This window comes from Misgurnus anguillicaudatus, chromosome 8 (assembly GCF_027580225.2).
Source record: "Misgurnus anguillicaudatus chromosome 8, ASM2758022v2, whole genome shotgun sequence".
Lineage (NCBI taxonomy): Eukaryota > Metazoa > Chordata > Actinopteri > Cypriniformes > Cobitidae > Misgurnus > Misgurnus anguillicaudatus.
In genome coordinates, this window is record NC_073344.2 from 13,138,622 (window position 1) to 13,155,998 (window position 17,377).

Consider the following 17,377-nt stretch of genomic DNA (forward strand, 5'->3'; position numbering starts at 1 on the left):
AACGCCAGGCGACATATAAAAGAAAATCAGAAAAAAATAGTATAAACTAATATATAAAGTGACTTTCTAATGCAAGCACCAAATCTAACCCTAAACCGAAGTGACAATGGTTTAAAAATAGGAAAAAGCAGTTGAGTAACCAATACGTGATAATCACACGAAAACAGGAATTCGTTATACGATCACGAAAAAACACGAAAACTCGTGTTAATAGCACGAAAAAAGAATTAAAAAAAGTGAATATATCACAAGACTTTTTGAGACTGGGTAGCAGCATCTGAACACTTTTTAAACTTTGCCTTTAATGCAAAAAGGTTTGTTATTAATACTGAGTGTAATTTAATGTGTGCTGTGCTTGCATACCCGCCTTACAGCCCTAAACCAAAACAGAAATGCTAGTTATCCTGTAATTCAGAGTCCAAATATTAGGTTGATAACCAGTCTGGCTACTACTGCTGCAAGTACTTGTTTGACTTCTTTTGACTGATAATCACAAAAGGCATTTTAAACTAATCAGTTCAGACAAGATAAATCCCCTCTTAAAACAAAAGTGATGGTCTCATAGCTTGTTGTGTCAGGCAGTCATGTGTAAGGGGACATTTCGTTCCCATGCACAGCACACAAACACCTGCCTGATGTGTCCAAAAACATCACAATCTTGTCTGGGCTCAACTATTAAACCTCAAAATTAAAAGCAGTGTAATTTCTAGAAAATTATTAAAAATATTATCAAATAAGTCAAACGGTCTATATGTAAAAAAAAAGGCAGTGACAGGCAAAGAGTCTTGAAAAGCACATGAAAACACTGGGGGTTGGGTTATGTTCAGTCTTCATTGATGGTATGGGGGAAGGTCTCTGTTTTTGGAAATGTGTCTTTGTACTCCGTGACCCCAACGCTAGTGGAAACAGCTTTACTATGGTTGTCATTATGTAACTGTATGCGTGTGTGTGTGTATTAGAGAGTGATGGTTCAGTGGTTGCTGATACACAAATACAAGCCTAATTTCACAATATTTTGTGAATATTATTTCACATGAGATTATCAGGTTTTACTGCTGAAAGATTGCTATTGTTTAATAAACTGATAAACCGTGCAATTAATATATTTAACTGATTTTAACAAATGATAAAGTTTAGTGATTATTATTGTTTCATCATTCCAATTCAAAATTCTGTAAAACATTGTAAGCGTAAAAATATAACAAAACAAAACTCCAACACCATGGATTAGAGATTCCAACTCATCTCACATTTCTTTAATCCAAACTGACTTTGGTTTTGCATTGAGATGTTGTGCACATTATATAGGATTTAAACCCTTGACCTTTGCAATCCTATCACTTAAGATACAAGTTACAGGGTATACATTTGGTAGCTGAAGCTTTTTGTTATGGTAGCTATTAAAGCTACATTTTTTAGATAGATTTCAGGTATTTTGGTCAGTTCTTTCTGCCCTGATTAGAATATTTCTGGAAGTTTGCAGTACAATGCAGCATTATGAATGATGCTTCGCTAGATTTAGGTCACTCCAAATAGGGCATACGTGCGTCAGAGAGAGGAAAAAAATAAGGTCATTAATACAGGAATGGGTAGCCATAAAATAATATTTTTTTCAGCAATAGGTGTAGTGCACGTTCCTAACATTGACACCATTGATAAATATGAACAAGATACATGACATGGTGAATATTCGTGTTTGATATCCTTGAGAACAAAAGATTTTTGTTAATAATTTGAACATACGATTAAAACGTTAAGCATATCATCCAACACGTCTTGGTTGACTATATTAATGGAGTGCACTTATTTCCCAATAACCAGTATTGATAAGACTAATATTCTGTTTATAAAGTTAGATAACAGGTCAGCAGAAACCATGTGAATTATTAAACATTATAACAAATACAAATAAAGAGACACAAACGTCTTGTTTTGTGACAACTGAGATTGTCTTTTTTGATTCCTTTGGGATTAAATGATTTATGACTGACATCACTGTCTGACCCACTGAAAGCCAAAACAGAGGCAAAACAGCCTAATATAAAGAGGGAATAATAAAATAAATACTTTAAATATATGACTTTTTTCTTGCTAAATTATTAAATAGATGTAAATGCAGGCTAAATAAAAAAAAACAAAAAAAAAACAAAGCAGTTACAATAACAAATCTTACAATTAACTCTTACCAGCAGTGCCCTCTTGTGGTGGAATTGGAGCAGTGCAAAATCTTTAAAGAGCCTTAACTCTCCTGTTATGTTCATATTTTAGAAACACTTTTAATGTTTGCAAATATGCTAAAATTTCAAATTTTAAATAAAATTGTAGCAAAAAAAACTTTATTTTTTATATAGCTACATAAATTGTTTATTTAATATATTCATTTCTGTGAATTTTTGTAGCACATGCATTTAGTGTATATTTAGTAAAACAATAAAAGTAGTAATGAAAATAGTATATAACACTTATTTTATTTGAGAACAGTTTTACCAGTTTTTCACATATTAATAATAAAAAACACTCATCGTTTTTTACAGGAACACTGTGTTTACTGGTTTATATACTTGGCAGACACTTTTATCCAAAGTGACTAAAAGTAACTTCAAGTCAAAAAGTTTTAAGGAAATGTCAAAAAAGTGGGTTTAAAGGTTTAAAAATACAATTAGCATATTTTTCTGAAATGTCAAATAGCTTTGGGGTCAAGTTGACCCCAAACATAATAGTAGGGTTAAAGTGCTTTTTCATTTCAGAACATTCAAGATCTAAAATGTTTAAATAGAGAGAGAGTAATCTGACTTAACAGAGGTGACATGATAATATGGCTTTTGAATAGTTTTTAAATATAGCCCTGTGCACTAATTGGCCTACTGATTGGCATCCTTGAAGGGATAGTTCACCCAAAAATGAAAATTGTGTCACCATTTACTCACTCTCATGTTGGTACAAACCCACATCGATTTTTACAGAGGTGCCTTGAGAAATCGACACTAAGATCATTTAAAGGGGACAAATCATGAAAATATTACTTTTTTCATGTTTCCAAGTGCTATAATCGGGTCCCCGGTGCTTCTTTCAACCTAGAAAACATGAAAACGAAAAACCCAGTAACTTAGTTTTGGTAAACCATTCTCTGCAAGCCTGTGGAAAAATAGGTCATTGAAATTAAGCTTCCCCTTGTGATGTCAGAAGGGGATCTTATTACAATAAAATCCACCCCTTAATCTGCACTATCCAACCACAGCACTGCCATTTAGTGCCGAGACTCATTTGCATTTAAAATTTAAAAGGGACATATTCAAAAACAACACATTTTTGCTCACACCTACAAAGTGGCCATTTTAAAGAGCACCTATTGTTCGATTCACGTTTTTTCATTTCATTTGGTGTGTAAGTGTGTATTAGTACATGTTAACGATATGCAAAAGGTACAAATCCCAAAGTAAACGATGACGCGAGTTATCGTCTCCAACGTAAATCTCTTTTCTTGGACTACAACAAACACACGGATTGTTGGCAACAGTTTACTTCCTGGAATTGTTGATGTAGACAAGACTGACATTATCCTAATTCCTCCCTCTTCAGATTCACAGCCTGTAAGTTAACTCCTGTCGGAAACTGAATCTTTCAAACACGGTAAGAAGCGTCACATTTCCTGCTGACATCAGAGGTATTCAGGCCAATAACAACGTACAGATTAGCTGGCCAATCAGGGAAAAGCGCTGAAGATAGTGAAATCTGGAGCTACGAAAATGTAAGGTGTGTGGAAAACAATGTGTTTTTAACCATAAACCACGCGAACACATTGTATTTTACCAAATACACAAAATAACGTTGTTTTAGCAATGAAATAGGTGCTCTTTAACATGCTATAATAAATTATCTATATGGTATTTTGAGCTAAAACTTTACATAGGTACTCTGGGGACACCACAGATTTATTTGACATCTTTAAAAACGTCTTGTGAAATGTCCCCTTTAAGCCCACGTGAACCACAAGCAGCCATCAAACATATCAAATAAACCATCGCTATTTCCTCATAACCATTTTGGTTCAATCGTTTATAGCCACAGAAAAAAACTGCAGATGGAGGAAAGCAGATAGAGTCAAAAAAAGTCTTACTGTCTTGATTATTTTATGTAGGAAAAAATTGTCTTGATATATATTTTAAGTTAACAAAAATAATGGTTTGGTATGATGACTTAGGCTACATTTATGAATGAAAATTTAGCAACAAAAAATAAAAATAAATTAATATAGTATTCTTTCCTTTAGTCTGTGGGGATATAAAAACTAAATAAAGCATTTTTTAAAACAAAATTATCAATTATAAATCTACTCATAGTTTTCCAAAGTTAAGCACGCTGCGCCACGAGTTGAATTCTTGTTGATGTCGTCACAGGTCGATACATCACTGTCAGCTGAAACCCAAACGCGTTCGGACACGATACGGGAATGTTGCTCGATCAGTCCGCGTACCGCCTTGAAGCCGAGTCCTTTAAGTGTTTGCGAAACAAACTTTAACCACATTCACTTTAACGAAGTGGAAATTAACGTGCCACGCATCCGCGCACCCCTCTATCTTCTTCTCACTCCGCCCACGAGCCGTCAGTTTATAGAAGGAAGCGTTGAGACAAGAGCAGGAGCTCGCGTGCCACCTAATCACAGTGAAGATGGCAGAGGGGAAAATGAGTGCCAACATTGGGGGTAACATTGGCGCGGGTGCTGGCATCCTAGCCAAACGCTTTCAGAAATCAATGAATCGAGCTCAGGAGAAGGTAGGTGTGGCGGTAAATTTCAGCTGGATGCTTTCCTGCTTTTGTGTGTAAATATTGTTGCTTCAGCATGTTAACAGCCATAAAGCTAAAATGTTTTTGCTGTAGTTTTGTCAGGTTTGTTTGTTGAGAGAAAGTTTTTCAAATACAGTTATGAGAGCATATAGTGTCACTTCCTGCCCTCGATAACTTCCTCCCTATCCTCTCATCTCACTCTCATGTTAGTGTTTACACTTCAGTGCTGTTTTTTATCGTACAAATCCTCCATTATGGGTTTTTATTAGTAGAAATGCAGTGGTTGCTACATGCATGCACTTCCTATGAGCTTCCCTAACTTTCCTCATCGTGACAAGTGTAAAACCACCTGTTGAGTCATATTACCAGGCCATGCATTGATCCTCTATGAGATAGGCCTACAGCTACTGATCCTATGTGAGATATCATGTCTGACCATCTGACCAATTTGTGTGTGTGTTTGCCTCAGGTCATGCAAAAGTTAGGGAAAACAATGGAGACGAGAGATGAGCAGTTTGCGGAGTGCTGTGCCAACCTGAACAGACAACAGGTATCTGTCCTTTGTTGACAGCATCATCATATATGAGAGCATGCATAGTTGTATTGTTTACAGCAGATTTCATGCATAAGGTCACAGTCAACTATATGTCAAACGTCTAGGTTATAGGACCCTGTTGTTATTTAAAGGGAGTGTATTAGGTTGTATTGTATAAACACTGATAAAATCATTGGACCTGCAGTATAACAGGAAACTCCACCTTAAAAAAGTGTTTAAATGTGACTCGCGTGATTTTTGCTCTCTTCCCTCTCTTTTCTATTCTTTCTTTATCTCTTTCTTCAAATCAGTACATTCTATTGTTATAGCTGGAGATGTCGACCTTTTCTGTCCATTGACCCCCATCCAGACTCTCAGTCAAACTGTCTACTGTAAAAGTTTCATTTTATTGTCAACACCGTAAAAAAATGATACTGTGTGTGATAACATAAACAAACAACTAAATTTGTATTGACATATCACAACATGCTAACACAAAACCATTCAATCATGCTTATTATCTGTTATGACATAATTTGCTGTATCCTGGATGATTGCTGCACTTACATTTGTGTCAAATATACATTTCATACTTTTTCTATTTTTTTGTAAGAAACATCTACATGCTTTATAGAGGTCTATGGTCCACTCATACTGGTTTCCCCATGAAACCCCTGCATTAGTAAAACCCTTACATTTTCAATTCTTACATAAAAAACCACTTCTCCTTGTCGTCTACACATTTCTATTTTTAAGAACATCTGTACTGGAAGTTTCCTAGTTCCCATAAAATGACAGCAAAGTAAAACGAAAGAAAATCTTTAACACGTTTCAAAATGCCCTTGAGTCTACAGATAACATTTTTAAAACAAACAATGCGCTTTTCAAGGAAACAGTGGTCTTGATAAACATTTTGCTTTCAGACAAAATGTAACACTTTTCTGTTTTTCTACCCAGACTGATGGAGTCAGGCTCTATAAGGATGTGAAGTCCTACTTCAATGCAGTTAAAGGTATTAATTTAATATAAACAGACATGTTATTGCCATTCAAATATATAAAAATGTTAAAATGCATGTCTTATGCTGCGTTCACACCAGCTGCGGTAGAGGCGTCAAGGGCGAGTGATTTCAATGTTAAGTCAATGTGAAGACGCGTTAACGCGTGTCTGGAGCTCATTTTGCGGCGCGAATAAGGCGTTTAAAATATGTTCCACCTTATTTGCGCCACGTTAACTAAGATCATTGTTGATACATCCCTGCTATCATCTGTAGTGCGTGCAGGTAAGCGAGCTGGAGTCGCAAAAGCCTGCGACGCGTGAGTGTCTCAATGACTAGCATTTCATGCTTAGCCCCATTCATTCAATTGTACCATTTGGAGATAAATGTTAGAAGTGACCAAACTAGACGCGATCAGACGTTTTTGACGCCTCATTTAACGACGAGCTAGTGTGATACGAGCAAGTTTGGTGGTACAAAATAAAACGTAGTCTCAGCCTTTTCTAAGACGGATTTAAAAGACTGTTGGCTGAACGTATATGTTTATGGCGTAATAGCACTTTTCTGGAGTACTTCGACTCGTGCGCAGTAACACCCTCCCTTTCCCATTATGAGAGTGAGAATCGGATTTCCAGGAGACGCGACTGTCAGGCGATTAGTTTCGATGTACTCCCTGGAAAACAAAGCTCTGACGTTCAATTGACGCCATAAAATATAGTTCCTCTTTTAAATCCGCTGGATAGATAATGAGCACTACGTTATCATGATCAGCTAAACATTGTACCATTCTCAAAAACTATGCAAAGTTCGTATAACTACTCGTCTTAAATAGACGTCCAAAAACGTTGATGTGCTTGAGGTCACTTCTAAGTTCGGTTCTCCTAAATTGCTTGTACAATGTGTTAATGAAAGTGGAGCTAAGCTTCAAACAGATGCTATCGAAGCGTCGCATTGCGCGCTCCAGCTCTTACGTGCACGCACAACAGATGTTCTATAGAGTGAGTAATGTTGTTTATCAACAGTTCGATTAGTTAAGGTTATTTCAATAACATGACTTGTTAATATTGAGTCCGAAACGTGACGCTAGACAAAACTATTCCTTTAAGTCCATGCGACATGACGCGTTAACAGCGTGTGGGCTGGAGCTCTCGCGGCAGCGAATAAGGCGTATTGAATGCGCGTTGCACGTGCGTCTTGACGTCAAGTTGAAAAATTCCACCTTATTCACGGGCCACGTTAACCAAATCATGAACTTGCTCTAGTAGTGAGGTGATTAAAGGAAGCGAGCAGAGGCGCAAAAGCCCCTCCCATGACGCGTGAGTGCCTCAATGACTAGAATTTCCATGCGCGGCTTTCATGCGCGAATGCAGCGAGTAAACTCAAAATGTTCAGAGTGGCAAACTAGACGCGGTAGACGCCAATTTTATGACACCTCAAACGCGGCTGGTGTGAACCCACAGTAATGCTGCATTCAGACTAGTCTCAGCCTCAGACGTCACGCCCACAAACTGTTGGCTGAACGTCTGATGTTTTTCGTACACTTTTCTGGAAACCCTGTGAGAATGTCTAAAGTCATCTTTTGATTGGTTGAAATAAATCGGATTTCCAGGAGACGTGAGTGTCGCGCTTAGTTTCGGTCCCTGGAAAACAAAGCTCTGACGTTCCATTGAGGAAGAGAATCAGTCGTGTTCACGTGGATAATAATGAGCAGTTATCATGATCAACTAAACATTTGAAGTTCTCAAGAATATGCAATAGTTCGCAGCATAGACTCTCTAAGACGTCCAAGAGTTTTGCTTGAGGCAGTTAGTGGAGTCAAAAAGTTCGGTTCTCCTGAATTGCTTGTATGTGTTAAAAAGTGGAGAGATATGCTTATTCAATAAAAATTAGCAGGGTTCCCACAGGTCATGGAATTTAAAAAGGTCTATTCCAGACATTGAAACATTGAATTTTATATTTTTTCGTCCAAGTCAGGAAAAATCATGGATTTTGTGCATTAAATGGACACCACTTTTTTAAAAATATGCCCATTTTCCAGCTCCCCTAGAGTTAAACATTTGATTTTTACCGTTTTGGAATCCATTCAGCTGATCTCCAGGTCTGGCGGTAGCACTTTTAGCATAGCTTAGCACAATCCATTAAATCTGATTAGACCATTAGCATTGCGCTCAAAAATAACCAAAGAGTTTCGATGCTTTTCCTATTTAAAACTCGACTCTTCTGTAGTTACATTGTGTATTAAGACCGACAGAAAATTAAAAGTTGTGATTTTCTAGGCAGATATGGCTAGGAACTATACTCTCATTCGGGTGTAATAATTAAGGACTTTGCTGCTGTAACTTGACTGCAGCAGGCGCAATGGCATTACGCAGCACTGAAAGTAGCTCCCTGCTATTGAAAGTAACCAAGGGGACTATTTTCGGGCACTGCGTAATATCACTATGCCTGCTGCAGCCATGCTAAATCAAATGTTTAACTTTAGGGGAGATGGAAAATGGGCATATTTTCAAAAAAGTGGAGTGTCCCTTTAAAGGGCCCCTAACCTATGTGTTTTCAGCAATATTAAATACTGTTGTATCCTCAGAATGTGTCTAAAAATACACCACAGATATTTCAATATGCGATGTCGAACATGGCCATTTGTGTCTGCAATGAAAAACATGCTATTTTTGTGTGTGTCTCTTTAAATGCAAAGAAAGTTTCTGTTCCCCTCCCTGTATGCAAAGTAAGGGGTAGAGCACTTGTACTTTGGACTACATCAAAACATGTGTCTCTGGCAGAAGGTTGAACTACGCGCTCATAAAGCAGAGTCTGTGAGTGGTTATGGTTGGGGCGTAATCAATGTGACATCACATTGCTAGGGGATCCCCCACAGCCTGTTTTGTGTGACTGTTGCGGTTTAAAGGAGATTACACAAAGTAGAAATGATGGATTTGTATAATAACAGGATGTTTCTGCACACACACTGGTGACTCATTTTCTGATAGAAAGCATGCTGTGCATTTCCATCCCACCCATGCAATTATTTAAGTATTTTGATATTGGCTCACTCACACTGTCAGGATTCCAGCATTCATGGCCATACAAACGCTTTCAGCAGCATCGCTGTTTCTTATTATTAAAAAAAAACGTGTTAGCTTGCTAGTGGCCACCAGTCAGTCAGAAAAAGGCAAAAAGGAGAAAAGTTGTCCATGAAAGCAAGCTGTTCATGTCTGGTTCGAGTTTGTATTAGCCAATTAATTTCTGAAGATTTTATGTTATTCTTTCATCATGTGTTTTTCGATCTTGAATGTGTCGAAATTAACAAAAAATTAATGTGACAGGGAGATGTAGAAAGGCAGTTTTTTTTTGTGAAGTCAGGGGATGTCCTGTATTTTTATCATTATTGTCACTATGAGACGCGTGTGGGTATAAATAAACATAAGCTTATGACAGGAAATGAAAACGATCTAGCAGCATCAGCTCTGGAAACACGCGTCACATTTAGAATCTGTAAAAGATGTTAAGACATTGAATTAACATTAAATTAAGCTGTTTTAGAAAAAAATATTATTATTAGGTAATGCAAAACAAAACCAGTCTGTAGCATTTTCTTTCCTCATTGACTGTAGGCCTACTCATTTGTGTTCAAAGATTATTTGCAAAGAAAAGATAATGGTTTTATTTATTACTGTATTTATCTTCATTAAGTGACTCATTCAAGTACGTAAATTCAGTTCTTTACTAATGTCAGTCTGTGGCCTAGTGGTCTTTTAGTTTGTAGTTAATGTCAGCATGATAAAGTTTGGCCCTCATAAAGGGGACATTTTTGTACGGTCCGGCCCTCAGCCTAAATGGTTTTTCACAGCCCTGCCATAGACGAACCATTTTTGGTCAACTTTATTATTATAATAGCAAGCCCCTTTTTCACCACAAAGAGCGTTTTTTAAAAGGAAAGGTTTCTTGGATTTTAAATGTTCTTTATTAGGGGCATCACGATTCTCCAAATCCTCGGTTCAATTACATTTTCGATTCTAAAGTCACGATTCAATTCTCGATTTTTACATATTTTTTTGAAAGCACAAAAAAATGCTATACCATTTTTAGACTAAACTTTTATAAAATATAATATCTGACCTTGAACCCGGAGATGCCCTGCCATGTTAGTCGTGCTGCAAGTGGAAAAAATATGGTACACGCACATACCTGATAAAACGAAACCTACTGTCAGATGACCATTTCTGTCAGTACTTTGCACCTTAAAAATGCGCTTTTATTACCGTCAGACGAGATTGTGAGACTATACTCCAATAAGTCTTGCTGTTTTTTTTTGTTCCCATGTAAACAGCAGCTCGCATGGTGTCTCCTGTATCTGCCATACTATCTTTTAACTGGCTGTAGCTATGTTAGAGGAGGTTGATTTGCAGCACTCAACACGTGTTTTTTTCCCGCTTGGCAAGCCGACCGGACGTGACATGGGGGCGTGGCAGCATCGACGATTCCATTTTTTTATAGATTCTATCTTTATTTTTACGAGTGCTGGTTCCTTTGCCAAAAAGTCAGTAGTCCCAGGTAACAACTTGTTAGCCAATGCCCTTTTTAAGAGACTTTAAAGCTTTATAAAGTCACAAGTTGGGGTATGTTAACCCAAGATCTTTATGGGGCGATTTCCCGGACAGGGCTTATTCTAGTCCCAGACTAAAATGCATGTTTGAGCTGCCATAATGTAAAAACACCTCGTACTGATACGTTTTATCATATGGGGAGAATGGAACCGGAAGTTCTAAAATACCTACAAAAATACCCACAAAAAATGCCTGCGGCACTCATTTATTTCTCTCTCGTCAACTGGCAATAACTTAAGTCAAATGCAGTCACCTGTACCTGCTAACTAAGGCAACGGTGCCAATTTTACGATGTTTAAGTCAGAGATTTAGCTTTTTTAGTCAGGGAAAAGTCATGAAAAATTGAAATAGACTGGGAACCCTGCACTTATTCAATATAAACATAATATTAGCCATTAAAATTTATAAAAATGTTATAATGCACATTTATTGTACTTTGTTTCAGATCTTAAGAAAGCTTTAAACTATTTTAAGTATAGAAAATGTACTATGCAAGTTTTCAGATTTAAAGCTGGAAAAGCTGATATTTGTATTCACTAAAATTAGAGACTATGGTTTACCAAGTGAAAGTGAGTTATGATCATGAGATGACACAGGTGGCACTAGTTGTGTTTCTCTTATTCAGGTTTTCGGGAACTGAATGTGTGTTCTTAATGGAACTGAAAATGCTTATTGTGTGAATGTCTACAAGAATAGTCGGCCTACCCTCTTAAAGGGCAGGCATTGTACCCAGTTACATAGTTTTGGTGAATACGAAAGTCACCAGTTTTAGTTGTATGTGCTGTCCGTGTAGTCGGCATCTGTTTTACAGATGGTTTTACAGATCCAGAAACGTTAGATTTAGTTTCTGTATCTGGTCCAGATTCATAAATTTTCTCCAGAATACTCGCAGGATGATTTCATAATTTATTCCTCCTAATACAGCCACACCTCTTTTGCTTGTAATGACATGCTGGGAATATAGATTTAGCCTACTGGGACTACTGCCAAATTGCATAATGTTTTCTAAAGAATACACAGTGACCATGCTGTATTGTTTTTCTCTCTTTGTTTATCAGTGATGCATGAGACGTCCAAACGCCTGTCCCAAACACTTAATGATATATATGAATCAGACTGGCACGGCATAGAAAACCTTACTTCCATTACAGATGTAAGACGGCTTTTTACTGAAGTTTTTTTTTAGTCATAATCTCTCTCATTTTCTGGTATTCAGCATCTGGGTTTGTTGTTACAGATAATGAGGATCTTCTGTGGAATGACTATGAAGAAAAGCTGAGCGATCAAGTTGTTAGGACAATGGAGAATTACACCGGACAGTTCCCAGAAGTCAAAGTTCGTACATCCCAAACCATTACAAACAGGAAATTGCATTCCCTTATCCCGAGCATCTTGAACCATTTCTGAGTTATATAATCTGCAGTTGTTTATTCTGTACTCCATTCTAAAATGTATCTTAGTGTTGTCATCTTGTCATGGTTTTGAAAAAGCTACTTGTTAAACTAGCATGGCACACCAGTATGGTGAGTCTCCTTTGAAACCCATGCATGGTTTTGAGAGCATGCCTATGAAACTTTCGAAAGTGTCTAAGCGTATCGTGGTCTGGCAGGAACGAGTGGCAAAACGAGGAAGGAAACTGGTGGATTATGATTCAGCTCGCCATCATCTGGACGCCCTACAGAACGCCAAGAAGAAAGACGAGGCCAAAGTAGCAAAGGTCTGATAACATATGATTGTTCACACAGCTCGTCATTTTTATAGTTATAGTGGTTCAACTAACTCATGCTGATGCTCTCTCAGGCAGAGGAGGAGTTCAATAAAGCCCAGGAGGTATTTGAAGACATCAACAATGAGTTAAGAGAGGAACTGCCTGTTCTTTATCAAAGGTTAGTACAACATGGAGATAAACACTCCTGTGTTCCCGCAGCTTAGTTGATAGAGCATTGTGTTAAGTCTGCAGTATAGTCTGTTTTTACGTAAACTATACTTCGTCCTTTAGTAATGTAAAGGTCATGGGTTTGAACCCCAGGAAGCACAGATACTGATAACAGGGTTCCCACGGGTCCTTGAAAGTTTGTGAATCTGGGGGGAAAATTCAAGGCCCTGGGAAGTTTTTGAATATATACATACATAGATTCAGGTCATTGAACGTGGTTGAATCTGATTTATGCAAGAAGTTTTCTGGAAAAAAAAATGTGTATTATCTGTGTAGTGTGGGATAATATCATAAAAATTCTAGACTTTTTAAGCACGCATGCTTAACTCTTCACTTTAAATGCTTATATCTTCTGTATGCGAATGTTGATTCTTACCAAAATGCTTTTTTGCATATTTGTGTTTGACAAATGAAAACGTCTCGGTTACGTATGTAACTGTTGTTACCTGAGAAGGGAACGAGACGCTGCGTCTCCCTTGCAATACTTCCTGCGTCCCTGTAACGCCGTCTTGGCAATATTCAGACTTTCTGGCTCCCACGTCACCCTGTCTTTGTCATTAAGCCTCACCATTGGTTGAATTTGATATTCACATTCAGACGCACTTACCCCTGGAGGCGTCCCAAAAGTGTCACCGCAGTGACGCAGCACGAGTTCCCTCAAAAGTAACAATACTGTAACAATATATCTAAAAATGTAACCTTGCTCTCACTTGAAATGTGTCCCCACATTTAGTCCTTGAATTTGAGGGTATTGGACCTGGAAAGTCCTTGAAAGGTCCTTGAATATGAAGTTAAGTAAGGTGTGGGAACCCTGCATTTAAAAAATATTTACGAATTGCAATGAGATAGCGTTGCAATAATGGTTTTCTAAAAAGCATGGTGTTGTCATAGTACATGTAGAAAACGGATACGGGTATGTTTTATGCTATTTAATGATAATATTGTAACACTCTTTTTGTTTTAGCCGTATAAGCTGTTACGTCACAATGTTCCAGAACATCTCAAACCTGCGGGACGTCTTTTACAAGGAAATGAGTGTGGTAAGAATGATTTTGTGTTTGTTTGGGTGAATTTGGTGGCAGTGAATGTACAGTATGCGCATTGTGTATTGTTTTCTTTATGTTCGAGCACTTGTACATACAACAAGGCTAACAATGAAACGCTGTAGTGTGTCTGTAACCACCTGCATGCATACTATGCAAAATCTCCCAAATGGGAAATGTCAGTTACCAACTACATAGCTTTTGATTTCTTACCTTTTGTGTAACACTGTTCTGTGTACTTTCGGGTTATTGAACCTTACTGTATTTGTATTAGTAAGTGAGGCTAGGATAAATGGCTGATTCTCACGAAAACTTGGTTTTAAAAATGTCAAGCATGAAAATGTAAAAATTGCTTAAATTTACTTTTTTCCCACCAGACATTGAAAAACAAAGTCTGGAGTAAATGGGAACATTAATGTAAAAACTTTTACTTATCATTTAACACTTTTTGTAACATAATTTTAAAAATTAGTCCTAAAAAATCTCATTACCGCAACAGTCAAAAAACATCAACACTGACATATTTTCAAATGACATGACAAACCTGAAAGAGCATAATTTGGAGATTCTGCACATGCATTTAAAATCAAATTATTATGCTTCTATTAATTAAATTAACATTTAATAAGCATCTGTTGCGGTAATGATAATCAAAATGTCGTGTAAGCATTCTGACAAGACAATATTTCAAATTAACTGTAAAAAATGATCTTACCTGGTAGCCATCTTGAAGTAACTGGTCCATGTGCTTGGTCACTCAAAATCAAACTTTATTAAAATTCTGTATGTGTGCTTAAACTGTTCTCAAAAAGTGTTGCGGAGGATGAGAACATCAGGCATGGACACATCATTTTCCTAATTTTTCTTCATTATTATTATACATGAATATTCAGTAAATATTTTTTTTGTTAATTATAATATTTTTGTGTTAATTTGATTAAATTACAACAAAACGCATGTTCAAACACAGCCGGATCCATTGCGGTAATGAGAATTTCAGCAGAAAATGAGATAAAATTTCCAATTATAAATTCTTATGTTAAAAAATCACACGTTGTGCAAGGTAGAACACAGTATTGTGTTAATTCTGATGCTTTTTAATGTTACTATATTACACATTTTAAAGCTAAAATCATTAGTGCCGTTGTGTTTCAATGGTTTCGTGAGAATCACCCAAATATTTAGTAGATAAGAGTTGAATGTAGCTGACTGATGGAATTCAGATTCATGTTTCAGCTGAATCGGGATCTTTACGATATGATGAAGAAGCTTGAGAATCAACACTCCACTAAACCTTTCATCGCCAAACCCCTTAGCAGGTGATTAAAACATTCATATTTCTGCAGATGTACCACGGGTCTAAAAATACTTAGACGCTTACACCACACTTTTATGTATGTCATTGAATCGACGTTGAGTTTTGGTTTGATTGGTTTTAAAATGTAACACAAAAGGTATTCAGACACGTTGTGGTTGTCAGACGTAATGGAAATGAATGTTTACTCAGGCATCTGTGTGAACTATTTACAGACTTTTGGACCACTGTGTGACCAATTTGCAAAAATGAGAAGTTAATTCTATGAAAAGATCCAGGTTAATTTGAATCAAGTACTTTTTAGGGCCATTATTTTCCTAAAAACAAGGCATTGTCTTTTTCTCCCTCTTATAACTAGCTCAAAATCTAAAAAGAGAAAATCTGTGACCATCTCTGCTCCCATCCCGTGTAACACTGCCTTTCCTTCCGATCATCCGGCCTCGAGCAAGCTCAGCTTGCCCGACTCCCTCACACGCACGGACACGTGCTCGGACACTCCATCAAAAAGCACGGGAAGCACAGCATCTGAAATATCAGACTCTGAGTCGAACTCCTTTGACAGCGACACACCAAAACGTCTATCTTTGTGCTCTGAAGGAGAAGCGGTCAGATCCGAGGAAGCACCTGAAAAAGCAGCAATTACTACTACTGATGAGACAGTGCACGAAAACGGCCAGGATCATTCGATTCAAAGTTCGGTTTCCAGTGAGCAAGGTGAAGAAGACGAAAATAAATCTGCAGCATCTTCTGAAGATCCTCATGTGCCAGACGACACATCTACAGATGCAAACAGCGAGTCTAAGATCTTATTGGCCGATGAAGACAAATCTGTTCCGGTCCCTGCTCCTCGACGACCCAGCATGTCCAAGAACACTGAGGGGGACAAGAAAGAAAATTCGGGAGGAAGCGAGGGTGAAAAGAAAGTTGTGAAGGTACAAAAGGCTGACTACGAAAACCCTCCCGGCTTCCTCTACAAGGTAAAATGTCTCTTATTGAAAGGTCAGTGTGAAGTATTTAATTATTTGTATTTTTATATTAAATTTGTTTTTTTTAATTAGGCTGTGGCTCTTGAGAGTCAGGACTCGGATGAAGGTTTGCTTCTGCAGTTTGAAAAAGGAGATGTGATCCTTGTATATGTTGAAGATGAAGACAAGGTAAGATATGTTATTTGGAAATGCAAATATTGGTTACAGTTACACATTTCACATTCTGTTGAATTTAAGTGATGCCGCACCTACATGTCAACAAACTCACATTGTGATACCCAAATGTTATAATGTGATACCCTTAAATTGACTTTATAGCAAAAAAAATAAGCATTGTTTTTGTATTTAGCCGGACGGCACTGTCTGGGGTGTGAGGGAGCAAGACTGGATCCAGTACAAGGACCTTACGCTTCTCTCTGGCGTTGTTCAAGAGACCATGATCCAGGAGATCACTTCTGACTAACCCATGTCATAAAGTCGCCTCTTGCTACCTGGAACGCAGGATGACATCTTATTAACCAGAGGTCCCTGAATTGGCTCATATGGGTGCCTGGGATGTTGTAATATGAACTCTGCCTGCCCCCTTGTAGACTTACAGTATCCTTACAACTTCCTGTTGCACACACTTCAATTTTCTTATTGTAATTCATTTTCAGTCTTTTATAGATCTTAATATTGATGATTGCGTTTGTGCATAGTTGCATGTGAATCTTCATTGTTTAATGTGCTTTAACGTTTTGTATCAGGAGGAACGGGGCATGAAAGTGCCTATATTATACAAAAAATATATATTTTAAATTTAAATGTTTTCAAAACAAATAAGTATTAATGCATTTTCTGGTGTTTTGTTGAACTGGTATCTATTCTAGTAGTAGCATTTCCATGCATTTCTTAAATGTATAATGTCGTGTATGTTGTTTCTCATCGAAATTACAGTGTTAAAGATTTATGCTCATCAAGTGACTACCAACTTTTTACTACCAAATGTCTACAGGACCAAACATTTGTGAATAGACATGTTATGACTGTGAAGCAATTTCTTATGTGAACCAATCAGAGAATATATGTGTTTTTCATGAATAAAGTTGACCGCTGAATATATGGCATGTGCTGAACTCCGTTGTGTTTTCATATCTAGTGGTTGACGTGGGAAAAATGTGTTTGTATGCCACTTAC

General features: G+C 37.3%; 1 protein-coding gene across 1 annotated transcript; it reads left to right on the forward strand.

The window, feature by feature from the left end:
- Positions 1–4,368: 4,368 nt before the first annotated feature.
- On the forward strand, positions 4,369–17,302 carry bin2b (bridging integrator 2b). Its single transcript, XM_073870320.1, has 12 exons — positions 4,369–4,773; positions 5,255–5,335; positions 6,278–6,332; positions 11,980–12,066; positions 12,153–12,256; positions 12,531–12,638; positions 12,722–12,807; positions 13,822–13,897; positions 15,137–15,219; positions 15,574–16,192; positions 16,274–16,369; positions 16,551–17,302. Exons 1-12 carry the CDS (start codon positions 4,669–4,671, stop codon positions 16,662–16,664), a joined length of 1,614 nt encoding a protein of 537 aa, XP_073726421.1. The 5' UTR covers positions 4,369–4,668; the 3' UTR covers positions 16,665–17,302.
- Positions 17,303–17,377: the final 75 nt, after the last annotated feature.